This window comes from Peromyscus maniculatus, chromosome 4, assembly GCF_049852395.1.
Source record: "Peromyscus maniculatus bairdii isolate BWxNUB_F1_BW_parent chromosome 4, HU_Pman_BW_mat_3.1, whole genome shotgun sequence".
Classification (NCBI taxonomy): domain Eukaryota; kingdom Metazoa; phylum Chordata; class Mammalia; order Rodentia; family Cricetidae; genus Peromyscus; species Peromyscus maniculatus.
In genome coordinates this window covers 104443805-104457765 of record NC_134855.1, presented here as the reverse complement: position 1 = coordinate 104457765, position 13961 = coordinate 104443805, and the positions used below count along the sequence as shown (strand labels likewise).

Sequence of the window (13961 nt, the reverse complement as noted above, 5' to 3'; positions counted from 1 at the left end):
TAGTGTGTGGCTCTCCTGGGAGACTGTGTCTTCACATGTGTGTTTATATTCTGCATTGAGAGCCTACCAGATGTGCTGCCTGTAATTCTGAAAATGTTGTGATAATTTGTTCCCTAGATTGCTATGCAGAACCAAATCAACACCAACCCGGAGAGTCCTGACACTGTGACAATACACACTGCCACACCACAGTTCATCATTGGACCTGGAGGGGTGGTGAACCTAACAGGTCTGGTATCTTCAGAAAATTCATCCAAGGTAACAGGTATTGAGATGCATGTAGGACAGCTGTTAGGATGTTGAACGTTAGTAGGTATGCATCAGTGTAAGGAAGGACGGTTGGAGGAGGAGGGTAAGAATAACCTCCGCTCTCCCGGTCTCCTTTTTTCTGAGGTAAAGGAATCTAAAGAAAGGCAGTCTTACACAGTGCATAACAGTACCACCTTTTCAAAACTGATGCTGCTATCCAGTGTCAGTAAGACTGGAGTAAGAAGTAGAAGATGAGCAGGATGCATTGGGTTAGGCCACCTGAAATTTCAACTCTGTGTTCTTCTTTCCTAGATGAAACAGGAGTGTCTGCTGTCCAGTTTGGGAACTCCTCGACATCAGTATTAGCTACATTAGCTGCCTTAGCTGAAGCGTCTGCCCCATTGTCCAACTCTTCAGAAACTCCAGGTTAGAGAACAAGTCAGCTCTTTACGTGGAGCGAGCGATTCTTTCATAGTTCACTTTGTCAGGGTTTTCCTCTGTGTTAGTGTTGTGTGAATCCTGTTTAGACCCCCCCCCCAAGAACCCTCTATAGTTTGTTTAGAATTGATTGGCTATATTTCTTGTTACTTGCTTATTTATTATTAATTAAAGTTGCTATTTCTGATTTTTATTTTTGTATCAGCCCCCAGTGTGACTCAGTATCCTGTTCCCATCTTTATAAAAATAAATAAATAAGGAAAGGTACAGGTCCAAGTGCTTGCAGAGGCTAAGAAGGTAACCTAGAGGACTAAGGTGGGATAAATTGATTTCAGCTAATGGGAAGTAGGATGAGAGCATCCACTGCTTGGCTCTCCCTAAGTGTAGTGTCCCATCTTGTCAGATCCTGTGTTTACATGGAAAACTGGGGGAAAAAAAATCTAGATTTTTTTTTTTAACCATTTTGCAATTTGTTTAAATAGAGTAGATCAGTATGAATTTGCATTCTTATAAATTTGATTTTGGCAGTCTTAGATAAGAATATTAGAAAAATCTTGATGACTGAAATAATCTATAAAAACCCTGTTAAGAGGGTTAGCTGTGTCTGTGTGCTGCACGGTGGTACTGACTGGAGTCGGAGCACTGGGGAGGCAGAGGCAGGCGGGTCTGAGTTCCAGGCCATGCGGGGCTGCATGGGAGACCTGTCTAAAGAGTGGGCTGAGACATTGGTTTACCTGTGTTCGATGATGACACGCAGTATTGACATAGTTCCAACATCCTTTGCTTTTATACTCGCCTCAGGTTGTCTTTTACTATAGTTATTGTATAAGTTATTTTTTTTTAGTTGGAAATTTTAGGAGAGTCTTGAAGTAGTCAGGTACCATGGTGCTTGCCAGTAATCTGTTACTCAAGAGCTAAGATAGAATGGCTAGTTCAAAGCCAGCCTGGATGATTCAGTGTCTTTATAAAAAAACAAAACAAAATAAAAAACCATACACATTATCCCCCTCCCCAAAACCTTAAGAAATGTTATTTCAACTGTAGTTTAAGTGATCATATTTGCTTGCAAGAGTAAAGAATATTAAAAAAAGAGTAAAGAATAACCTTTAATTCATTTTTTTCCCAATTTTTAATTAATAATAATAGTTCACTGACTATATATTCTATGGGTAAGATGCTGTGATAAATGTTTTTACTTAGGGTGTCATTGAGTCATAACCAAAAAGCTTTAAGGTAGACATAAATGAATTTCTTTTCTCTTGGAAAAGAGAAAAATCTTACCCTTTTCCCCTTTTCTTTGACTAATTAGTAGTGATAAACATATATGTGTTATCCTGCTTCTTAGTAGGTCCTGAGATTTTTTTTTTTTTAAGATTTATTTGTTTACTATATATAGTGTTTTCTGTCTACATGTATCCCTGCTCATCAGAAGAGGGCACCAGATCTCATTACAGATGGTTGTGAGCCACATGTGGTTGCTGGGGATTGAACTCAGGACCTCTGGAAGAGCAGTCAGTGCTCTTAACCTAGGAGCCATCTCTCCAGCCCTAGTCTTAAGATTTTTGTGAATTACTTTTGGCCATTGGCACCTACGAGCACCACCATTTTGACATGCTGCTCTTTTAGCTTGTGCTTAGATTTGCAGAAGCCATCAAAGACAACTGGTTTCAGGGCTATGGTAGCAGCTTAGTGGGAGAACATGTGTTCACTGTGCACGAGGCACTGGGTTTGATTTTCACCACTAATGAAAAGAAGGGGAGGAAATGGGCGGTGGTGGCGCACGCCTTTAATCCCAGCACTTGGGAGGCAGAGCCAGGGGGATCTCTGTGAGTTCGAGGCTAGCCTGGTCTACAGAGCGAGATCCAGCACAGGCACCAAAACTACCAGAGAAACCCTGTCTCCAAAAACAAACAAACAAACAAACAAACAAAAAAAAAAAAAAAAAAAAAGAAGGGGAGGAAAAAACTAGAAAACTTTATTTGACTGGTGGTTTAAATTTGGATACTTCCTTTCAGTGTTATATCATCATAAAGATTTGGGAGAGTTGGGGGTAGGGAGATATTAAGAGTGTGAATGCAGCAAAAGTTCAGGTGGATATGTCACTGAGATGCATACCAATTAAAGAAATACAGTCTCATGATTCAGTTGGCACATGCTCAGTTTTTTGAGGTGGAGGGTTTAGTGTAAAAATAGCTTTTCATGGATAAGAGCGCTTGCTGGGCAGACATGAGGGGACCTGAGTTTGAAGCCTCAGCACCCAGATGAGAAGCCAGGTATAGCTGCATGCACCTGTAATCCCAGCATTGGTGGGACGGAGATGGGTAGATCCTAAGAGTTGGCTTGCCAGCCAAGCTAGTCAAAATGGTGAACTTCTGTTCAGTGGGACACCCTGTTTTCCGCCAATAAGGTGGACAGCTGTAGAAGAAGACATCTGACAACCTGCCTAGACTCTTCCTTGGGTTGCAGACCCATGGGTGTACCTGCACATGCACATATACCACACATACCACCCCATTAGCTTTCCATAAAGCCTTTATTTGTAGCCCTGCCTGTAGTCCTACAACTTTTCTTTGCTTAGTTGCATTCTGCTCTGTGGCCCAATTATATAATACCTTGATTAAATAGAAATCTATGATTTCCCTTTTTGTATTTAAACATTTGTAATTGCTAGCTGTATTTGAAAGATATAAAGTGTCTAGTGGCAATGGAAAATCCTTTCTCAAAGTGAAGTTTGTACCAGGAAACTTCTATACATTATGTTTTTTGTCTGTTCCAAAGTAGGATAATGAAACTTACTTAGTCTTAGGGGATAAGTTACTGAGTCATGTGAGTCTTTGTGGTTTTACTTTTCTTTGTTCTTAGTTTCAGGCTAGATTATAGGATTCTACCTTCAAAATGCTACATTTTTCTGATGTAGTTTCTGTTTCATGTAAATATTTCTATATAAAAGTGTTCAGTCTTGGTTGTTTTCAAGAAACGTTTTCTTGCCAACCTTAATTCAGCTTATGGCATGGGTAATTTAACCTCAAAGGCATGGGCATTGTTTGGCTCTCCTCATTACAGCCCGACTTTTATATTAGATCAATAAATATTTATGAGACTACAGTTACTTTTTATTGAGCCAATTTGTACACACGCACACACTTTATAATCTTCTAAAGTTTTAAGGTTGTTTGTTTTTTTCTTACATGTTCCAACATTTGACTCTTAGCTTGTTCTCTAGGTTTGGGATGTGTACTTTGTCTTCTATAATTGTTTTCCTTTTAATTTTTTTCATAACTTTACCATCACAACTTGAAAGAGCTTTTTAGATGAAAGATAGGAACTATCATTTTGATGGCAGTCATTGCTAACAGTGCGAAGATGAAAGTTCTTGAGTGGAGGCCTGGCTGTGTGTGATCTCAGAAGTGCCTTACATATGCTAAAGCTTTTAAATAGTAGTAGTTAGTGGTCAACCAGTGAGCCTTTCGTTTTCATATGAATATTTAAAAAAACATCAAAAGCAATAGTTAGTGCATTGAAAACTTTAATAGCTATTCTATTGAATATATTGCTATTGTGTGCTCTCTATTTTGTTTTGTGACTATTTTCCTGAAATTGTCATAAGTGCATGGTAAAAAAGCATAATTATTGCTTAGGGCAAACAAAATAATGAGAACACTCAAAACAAAAGTTCATTTGCAGTTTTGGGTATTCTGGGTTTGTTTTGTGACCCTTGGGCCAAGTAACACTGTCAAAGGCCTGAAGCCAGACCTTTTGTCAGGTCTGCCTTGAAAACTAGACATCTCTCACTTCATGCTAGTAGTCTTTGATGTGACACTGTGGGAACATTTCCATACCCAGTAACCAAAACATTTCATCAGTGCATTTGGTACCTACTAGAGATGCTTGCTTGAGTCCACTGTTACCAGAACGATTCCTCAGTCCTTCCTTTGTCTGTGTGTTCATTGTCGCTCTTCAGTCAAAAACTTTCCCTTTTCACTCCCTTTTAAACGTGTTATTACAGAGAAGTTCAGTCCAGTAAAATCATTGTTCACTTCCTAAGAGAAAGAAAGGCAGATAGTACATGTGTTTTTCATTGCTTACAACTGTTTTTATTCATGTTTTACACGTAGTCATTTTAGTGACTCTGTTGTATTCCATTGTATGATGACCACAGTTTATTTACTGCCAACAAATATTTGATTATTTCTAGTTTTACTTTATAGTTACCACTGTAAAGCTGCTAGGGATGCCAGTGAGCATGTCTTTATGCACAATTTTTTTGGGGGATTGATGTAGGAATGCCTGTGGGAAAGGATTTTTGGCAGTACTAACTTGAGTTAGTTGTTTTTTTTTTTTTTAAACCTAGGCAAGGCCAAAGACAAAGTTTTTAACTGTCAGAACTCTCTGTGCACCTCTTATAAATTATTGAGAGCATATTTTGGGGCTTAGTTATGCAAAAGTTGAATTATACATTGCCATATAATGCCAGCTCTGTTTTTTGCAAGTGACCTTGCTCACTTGGTCCAACAGGGACTCCTGTTCATTCTGTGTATCCCTTGATACATATGATACATGTGTCTAGACTAGAATCATCAAGTTCTCATTGGAACTGAGTCATTTTATTAAGTAGCTATAACCTCTGTTATTACTGTCAGTGATCTTATATTGTACTCCATGTAAAGAAGATACAGGGGAGTGAAGAAGAAGATTATTAAAATGCAGTCATAAAAAGGTAGTTGGAATTCAATTATAAATTGTGAGACTTGTAGTCAACTACTTACATAGATGTCTATATCACCATTGTCAGTGATATTTAAAAACTATGTAAACTTGTCTGAAAAACACAGACAAAGAAAAAATGAAATTCTATTCACATTCAATGACTTTTACTTTCTTTTTCCCCTCTAGTAGTGGCCACAGAGGAAGTGGTTACCGCAGAATCTGTGGATGGTGCAATTCAGCAAGTAGTTAGCTCAGGGGGTCAGCAAGTCATCACGATAGTTACAGATGGAATCCAGCTGGGGAACTTGCACTCCATTCCAACCAGTGGGATGGGCCAGCCCATCATTGTGACCATGCCTGACGGACAGCAAGGTTAGTACTGGATGTCTGTGTGATGTCTGTCTGTATTCAGTATTCAGGACACTGCTTTATCTATGCACTGAAGTCTACTCATGTAGCCTTTTACAATGGATACAATTCCTTGATTTTATTTACTTAGGCTAGTGTCAAAATTGCCTTACTTTGAGCACTTAGTAGGTGGAATTAACCTCAAAACATTCTGTTTGGAAAATAAACTTAATATATTGCCACAAACAATACACAAATAATTCAGAATTAGCATTGGACAATATTTTAGATCATTTTATGCAATTAAATGTCATGAGCACTTTTTAAAAATGCCACATAAGAAAAAACTACTCAAAGTACAAATTGAGGGTGCGGCCCAGATCACACTGGTGGCTGTAGAGCTTGAGAAGTGTGGGCAGCTGGGAAGCAGAGCTCTGGAAGTGTGGAGACAAATGCAAGAGGATGTTCATGTTGGCAAGATGGAAGGGTCTTGTCTGTAAGACAGAAGCCTGTACTACACACATGTTCAAGCCACAGAATGTTGAGTAGAACTGGAGAGAATTGTGCTCAGTATGCGCATTTGAGCTATATTCTCTTTCCAGTGCTTCTTAAGATTAACCATACTTCTAGAAACAGCCTAAAAGATGGAACTGTTGTTTTAAAGAGTGTTTGGGTGCACAAATGTGCATCTTAGCCTGAGATGCTCACATAGAAACAGCCAAGATATGCTTGGTCACTGGTAGGTAAGCAGGAAACTTGTCTTTGATTTAAGTGAATTTCAAAAAACAAAACAAAAAACCAAAACAAAAAAAACAGGAAGGAAATGCTGATTGTATTCCTAGTTGAGTTTGGAAGACAAAACATATTAAAAATGAGCCTGAGGACTTGAGGCATTGGGCATTTGCAAGCTTGGAAAACACCAGGCTGCTGATAACAAGAGTGACTGTGGGACACTGTTGTCTTGGTACAGCAGCACACTGTACAGCCGTGGAGCCATGACCCACTATCTCCTACTCAGCACAGAACCCCAGGAAGTATGCTTCAAAGCCAGAGGCCACCAAAGCAATATGTACATGCTTCATGAAAAAGTTAGTATGAACATGGACAGAGTGGTGAAGTTGTGTCATTATACACATGAAGTAAATGCACCCCATCAGAGTAGGCTACAGGAGGGCAGACGAGACTCACAGCATCCTGTTACTGTGTGTGTGCATGCTGTTCCTTTGTGTGTGTGTGTGTGTGTGTGTGTGTGTGTGTGTGCACACACACACACACACACACACACTGCTTCTGAAGGGGCTTCCTGCCTTCGTGGCTCTAGAACAACTTCCCAGAGATTTCTTCTACCTTCTTCTAATCCTAGGACAGGGTGAGAATCTGCCATTGCATGTGAATCCTAGGGATGTGCCCAGAAGACATACCTGTATTGGCATCTTTTGGGTCTCATTGGGCCTTGGTAGTGTGTTCTCTCAAGCAGTAGTGGACTAATGGGGTGAATATTTGAAGGTTTGAATTAGATGCTGTGATCCAGCATAATAAGGTCATGAGGAAGGCTGAAATCAGAAGTGTGACAGCACATTTTCTGCCCCCCCCCCCCAATCTCAAGGCAGTGTGTCAGTACTAGCTGTTACAGGGGGAGGAAGGGACATGTGGGCACCAGCTGTTTGATATGGTGGATGAACAGACATGACTCTGAGGTGTTCAGGAACAGGGGCAATATAGTTTTAAGTGTGGCAAATTTATCACTTGCTACTTCAGCTCTGTGGGAAGTTCTCCCCCAAATTAATTGACTTGACAATGATAGGGAAAAAAAATCAAATTATATTTCCTTTTAATAGCAAGAAGACTTCAAAGCTGTTTGCCTGCAAACTCTCCTAACATGGTGTGGTTGCACTGTCTATATGAGTAAGAGGATCACATGCCTGGACCCCAGCTACTTAGTTCCTCAGCCAGACACTGAAGACCAACATCTCAGAGACCAGGCTACACTTTGGAGTATAGTGCCATCAGGAGCTTTCTCCCTCAGGGACCCCCCCACTGAAGAGTTTTATAGCTTTTACCTCATTGCAAAAAAAAAAAAAAAAAAAACACAAAACAACCTGCAGCCTCATGGCTGAACTGATTGCCCTTGCCTTTCAGTTCACACTCTTTGTAGGTAGTGTTGGTTTTAACTTGCTTGAGTTCTTGATTTCTACTCCTGGCATAGCTATTCCAGGCAGTGTGGAACCAATAATTATGAAGGAATCTGACTGTGGTGTGGTTTGTTTTATGTGTACCTGACCCTTTGAGCTCACTGGGTCACCTTTATATCCATAGTCTAAACTCACTGCTTGTACTATCAGAGTTAAGTGCTTTTAGATGTTTCCTAGCTTGACTCTGACAGTGACAGCTTTCAGAGGTAGTTACTGGTTGGGAAGCCTAGGTGAACTTCATTAGTGTCCCAGTTGGCATCATGGTCACTGGCCATCTAAACAGAGAGGAGATGTAGAATGAGGACAGTGCTCGAACATGGTGTAAATGCTTCAGTTATAGGAAGCACCTGACTGTGAACAAGGCCATCCCAATCAGCTAGTGCAGAACTTCCTGAATACCGTATGGACGCTCTGCCAGCAGGTCCACTAGGCATCAAAAGAATGTCGAAATGAGAAATGAGAGTGGTTACGGGTGTTCATTGAAAGAACTGTGACTAGTAAGCAACTATACCGTCTGTTCCACACTCCGAGACCCTTTGATCTAGTGTGCTGGGAGGTGAGCACTCGGTCTGCATTGAGCTAGGTTATGTGACCATGATCCACATCCTCATCCAGAAAGTTGGGATTCTCTTTGGAGAGGGATGGTTGATATCAGTACTATGCTGAAGTTACCCAAGGAAGCTGTGGCAGTCTGTCTGTTCACCACCTTCCATGAGCCCAGGCAGCCTTTGCCACACACACTGCTGGACTCTTGCTACAGAGGACCCTTGCTACAGAGGCTTCCTATTTACCAAGGAGGAATCAGAGCAGTACCTGCAAAACTTCCTCCAGAAGCTAGAATTCAAGTAGGGAATTGTAGTTGTAAGTTTTCTCTGGTCCTGCAGCCGCTTTTAAAATAATCACTCAGAGACTTAGATTATTTTCAAATTATGTGGCCTAGTGGCTCAGGCTTCTCGCTAGCTAGCTCTTACATCTTAAATTAACCCATTTCTATAAATCTATACTTTGCCATGTGCTTGTGGCTTACCAGTACTTTACGTCTTGCCTCTTCTGGCAGTGGCTAGCAGCCTCTCCTCTGCCGTCTTTCTCTTTCCTCTCTCTCTAATTTGAATGTCCCACCTAACCTTATTCTGCCTCACCATTGGCCAAACAGCTTTATTTATCAACCAATCAGAGCAACACATATTCACAGCATACAGAATGATATCACCCATTGGGGGATAGGAATTATTTTCTACTAGATTAAAGAGAAGGTATGAACAGTTCTGTTCTGTAGGCTTTTTATTCAATTGTATAAGAACCACAGAGCAAATCCTGCTAACATTGCTTTAAGTGAAACAAAATTGCCTTTGTGGCTGTTGGACAAAAATCTATAAATAAGAAAAAGTGGAGATTGGACTGCATAAAGTGAGGTTTTAATTGTAGGTTCCAAAGTGTGTCAATGAGTAGAGAGAGTATTCTGGAATTTGAAAGCAAAACTGAACTTAGGTATCTATGGAGTGTTAATTATGTGGTTAATTGGTCATGAGAAAGTTCCCATTTCAGGTTTTACATGGTCAGTTAATTCAACAATATCTCAGCTCAGTACTGTGAGCGCTTTAAAATGCATGTCTGTGCATTACCCAGTGCCATGTTTGCAGCAGTCCGCTGGTGAGTCTCTGGTGGTCTGCGGAAGCTGTGCACCGCTGCCGCCTCCCTCCATTGATCAGATTAGCTGAGATAGATACTAAAGGAGATGGATTAGGGGTCTGTCGGTTGTTTGTGTGCGCTCTTCTTGTTGAGGCAGGGTCTCATATAGCTGAGTCTGCCCTCAAATTTAGTGTGTAGCTGAGGCTGGCCTTGAATTCCTGATCTTCCTGCATCCATGTATCATTGTTCAGTTTTATGCTAGGACTCCCACACCCAGCTGCATCCTCCCCCATGATAGGAAAAATTGAGCCAACATGGCTATTTTAGATCCCCAAAGACATCATCATGAAAAAGAAGTTGCCAGATTTCTTTTGCTTTAATTTGTAAAAAAAGGTATTTCATTTTCTCATTTAAAATCAGTTAAATATTATGGATAGGTTAGATCTTTCATTTATCTATAGCCTTGTAGAAAAGTTGTTGCTTTGGTAAAGTATGCTCAGTTTAAGATTCCAAGGACTATGTTTTGGTGTGTTTTTAAATTTACAGTAAGCTTGATTTCTGAAATTAACCTTTTTTTTTTTTTTTATTTTTTTTTAATTATTTATTTTTATTTTATTTGCATTGGTGCTTTTGCCTTCATGTATGTCTATGTCAGATCTTGGAGTTACAGACAATTATGAGCTGCCATGTGGTTGCTAGGAATTGAACCCGTGTCCTCTGGAAGAGCAGTCAGTGCTCTTAACCGCTGAGCCATCTCTCCAGCCCCCCTTGTTTTTTGTTTTTTTTTTAAAGCAAAAAACCTAAATATTGACTTGGGTCTTATAGTGGGAATATGGTGGCAACATTTATGAGCTTCACTGTGACATTTCCTTCCCCTATTTTTTTTTTTTTTCTTTCTCCATTTTTCCTTTTGGAAACCAAAGAGATTTACAAGGTAGGGAAGCAACAGCTACATTTTTAGTGAAACCAAAAGGCTGAAAACAAAAGTTCCACGTTTAAAATACTGTCGGGCCAGGTGTGGTGGCGCACGCCTTTAATAATCCCAGCACTCAGGCAGAGGTAGGCAGCTCTCTGTGGGCTCAAGGCTAGCCTAGTCTACACAGCAAGTTCCAAGCCGGCCAGCACTACACAATGAAACCCTGTGTTGTCAACTCAAAAGGGCTTGGGGGGCGGACCCTGGTGGCGTGCATCTGTGACCCTAGTGTTGAGATGAGGGTGGGGAAACAGACGGGCAGTGACCCCTGAAGTTCCCTGGGTCACTAAGCTCTACAAAGTCGTCCTCTGGCCTTGACACGCACCAGTAATTAATTAATTATTTTTGAGACAGAGTCACTCTATGTAGCTCTGGCTGTCCTGGAACTCACTCTGTAGCCCAGACTGGCCTCATGGAGATCCACCTGCCTCTGCCTCCCAGGTGCTGGGACCAAAGGCACGTGGCACCACACCTGGCTGACACTAAAAATTTTTCGTTGAAAGTTTAAGGTGGAGAATGAACAAAGAAGACAAATGGTGTCCATCAGAAATTGAGTAACTTAAATACTAGACATTAGTTCCTCATGGTTCTGAAGTTGAGGCCCAACAGTATCAGCTGGTTTCTTTTCTTTCTCTTCATCCAAAGATGTGCTTTCACACAGGAGACTTCAGCCACAGAAATAGAGCAACTCGTGTGACTTCATTTTACCTTGATTCCATTTCAGGCCCTACTTCCTAATGTAATCCGAGTCTAAGTTACTGAAGGTTAGGATTTTTACATACAAGTTGGAGAGTAGGGGGACATAGTTTAGTTCATGACAGAGATCATTTTTTCTGTAACTAGTCAAATGGATTCTAAAGTTCATGTTGATAGAGTAGAAAAGGAGGAAAGCTCTGAAAAAGAAAAATAGTAAACTTTTAAAAAGCCTCTATAATTTAAAATGTATAACATGTACTGTATTATGTCCAATGAAATAGAATTTCTCTTGAGTTGTTATAAACATAATCTAATATGAATAAAATGAAATAACACTTTCTTGACATATCTATTGTTTTAAATACTTCCCTACATGTATTTATGTGCACTGCATGCATGCAGTGCCCATGGAGGCCAGAAGAAGGCGTTGGATCCCTTGGAACTGTGGTTACAGACAGTTATGAGCTGCCATGTGGGTGTTGGGAACTGAACCCTGGTCCCCTGGAAGAGTAGCCAGTGCTCTTAACTGTTGAGCCATCTCTCCAGCCCCATTTCTAATGTTATATATTACTGTATTCTACTAAATTAATATTATCTACTGTATTCTACTAAATTAATATTAGTTTCACTACTTTTAAATTTTTTACCTTTCTTGCTGACAATTTTTAATGTTTTGACAAAATTTTAAAAAGCATTTACCTTTATTTGTTGGGAGGAGAATGTGTACACCATAGCACATGTGTGGAAGTCAGCACAGCTTGAGGGAGTTCATTCTTTTCTTCTACCACATGGATCCCAGCCATTGAATTCAGGTCATCAGGCTTGGTGTCAAGTGCCCTTACCTGTGGAAACATAATGCTAGCCATGCTTTGAAAATAAATAAGTAAGTAAGTAAATAAATAAACAAACAAACAAACAAACAAATAAATAAATAAAGCTTATTTATTTATTTTTTGAGGCAGGGTCTCACTATGTAGACCAGACTGGCTTTGAACTCACAGAGCTCCATCAGCCTCTGTCTCCTGGGTATCCCATCATGCCCTACTTTGACAAAATGTTTTGGTAGTCTTAGAAAGCAATGGTAATTTTCCTCATGACCTAAAAACTAATTAATTTTTTTCTTCCTGGCTATCAAATATGTTAGCCAGGGTATGTACTCTCTGTATGCTCATGTTTATATGAAAACATCAAAAATATAAATAATGCCCACTAATCCAATAGGGAAGTAGTTATGACCAGTGTTCACAATTGTGTGCATTCAGGTAGAGTACTGGTAGGCGTTAGAGACCTCTGTGCTGAGAAAAGATACTCTCAGTGGAGTTGATGAAGCAGATGCAGAGTAATGTGTGTGTGTTTGAATGTATGCACTTTATGTATGCTTCCCATGCATATTTGTTGTTTTTACATGAATAATACACAAGAAACTAGTAAAAGTAATTATGTTAGCAGGTGCCTGAGACCTCTTAAAATATGCATCTTTAATACTATTTTGACCTTTCAGTTGTATGGATGAGTAAATTATATGTAAGATCACTACCCATAGCCACTTCAATAAGTGGGCTTCAGTGAGAGCATGAAGGTGACCAACAGAGACATCTTCATACGAGAGCAGTGTTTGGGAATGGCTGAGGCTGCTTGCTGCAGGCAAGTGGCCCCAACAGTACCGAAACTGCGTCTCTTAGTTGTCTGGGGTGACGTAACATGTACGTCTTTTTCATTTTAGTATTGACAGTACCAGCGACAGACATTGCTGAAGAAACTGTAATCAGTGAGGAGCCACCAGCTAAGAGACAGTGTATGGAAATAATTGAGAACCGGGTGGAATCTGCGGAAATTGAAGTAAGGAGCCTTTTACCCGGTGTGCTTTGCTGCAGTCATCCAAAATAAGTTGTTTCTTTTTATTATTATTACTATCATTATTATTATTATTTGTCATTTATATTTATTACTGGCCATGTTTTGATAAAGAATGAAAGTGAATAGTGTCATCATTTTGTTTTAACTTTTTGGCCTCATATGGCAAGCCATCAATAAATAAATATTGAATGAATGAATGAATGATCGATCGATCAAAGAATTTGTAACAATGTTTGTTATGCTGGTAACATTTGGACTGTCTTTGGTTCTTGGACTCCATGCTTTTGTGTGTGTGTGTGTGTGTGTGTGTGTGTGTGTGTGTGTAACATGCCATTCTCACAAGTCACTGAAGGAAGATACTCCTTTATACTGAGAATTCTTTTCTTTCAAAAGTGCTTCTCCCTGATTGGCCTGGAAATCCTCTTACAGAAAGTTGATGTTTGCTAAACAGATTGTTTGTAAGTGCAAAAGATAACTGCTTATTTTACTAGAATGTCCTTTGAGGAAATTGAATTAATTTATACTATTGATAACATCTAACCTTTTTCCTCTCCCAGACTCATTTGTTGGTGTAACAAATCACGATCTCTTAGTTTTTCTTACATGACTATAAATAAAATTCCATCTACAGAATGTGTAGTGTCTCATACAAAACACGATTCTTTAAATATCTTTGAAGAGCAAATGCAATAGAATCAGCTTTGAACTGGAAACTGCTCAAGCTCTTGACCGCTCAGCTTTGAGTCTGGGTGTTGTTATTTTCTCCTAAATTGGAATTTAGATAAGCATTACTTCATTTTAGGGTTTTCATGAGAGTGGGTAAGGTCAGCACCCTCTACCTTCACTAAGGCATCTGATGTGTGTAAAGTTGA

The 13961-nt window shown here is 39.8% G+C and overlaps 1 protein-coding gene across 5 annotated transcripts in view; it reads left to right on the top strand.

The window, feature by feature from the left end:
* The window catches only part of Gabpb1 (GA binding protein transcription factor subunit beta 1), a 50961-nt gene that overhangs the window by 27112 nt on the left and 9888 nt on the right, over positions 1–13961 (top strand). For 4 of the 5 annotated variants that reach the window (XM_076570567.1, XM_006986473.4, XM_076570566.1 and 1 more), the window contains exons 5-8: positions 118–229; positions 562–675; positions 5581–5766; positions 12956–13071. In XM_076570567.1, coding sequence (XP_076426682.1) covers positions 118–229; positions 562–675; positions 5581–5766; positions 12956–13071 — 528 coding nt within the window. The remainder of the gene's footprint in view (positions 1–117; positions 230–561; positions 676–5580; positions 5767–12955; positions 13072–13961) is intronic. The other variant, XM_016005035.3, reaches the window with a different exon arrangement.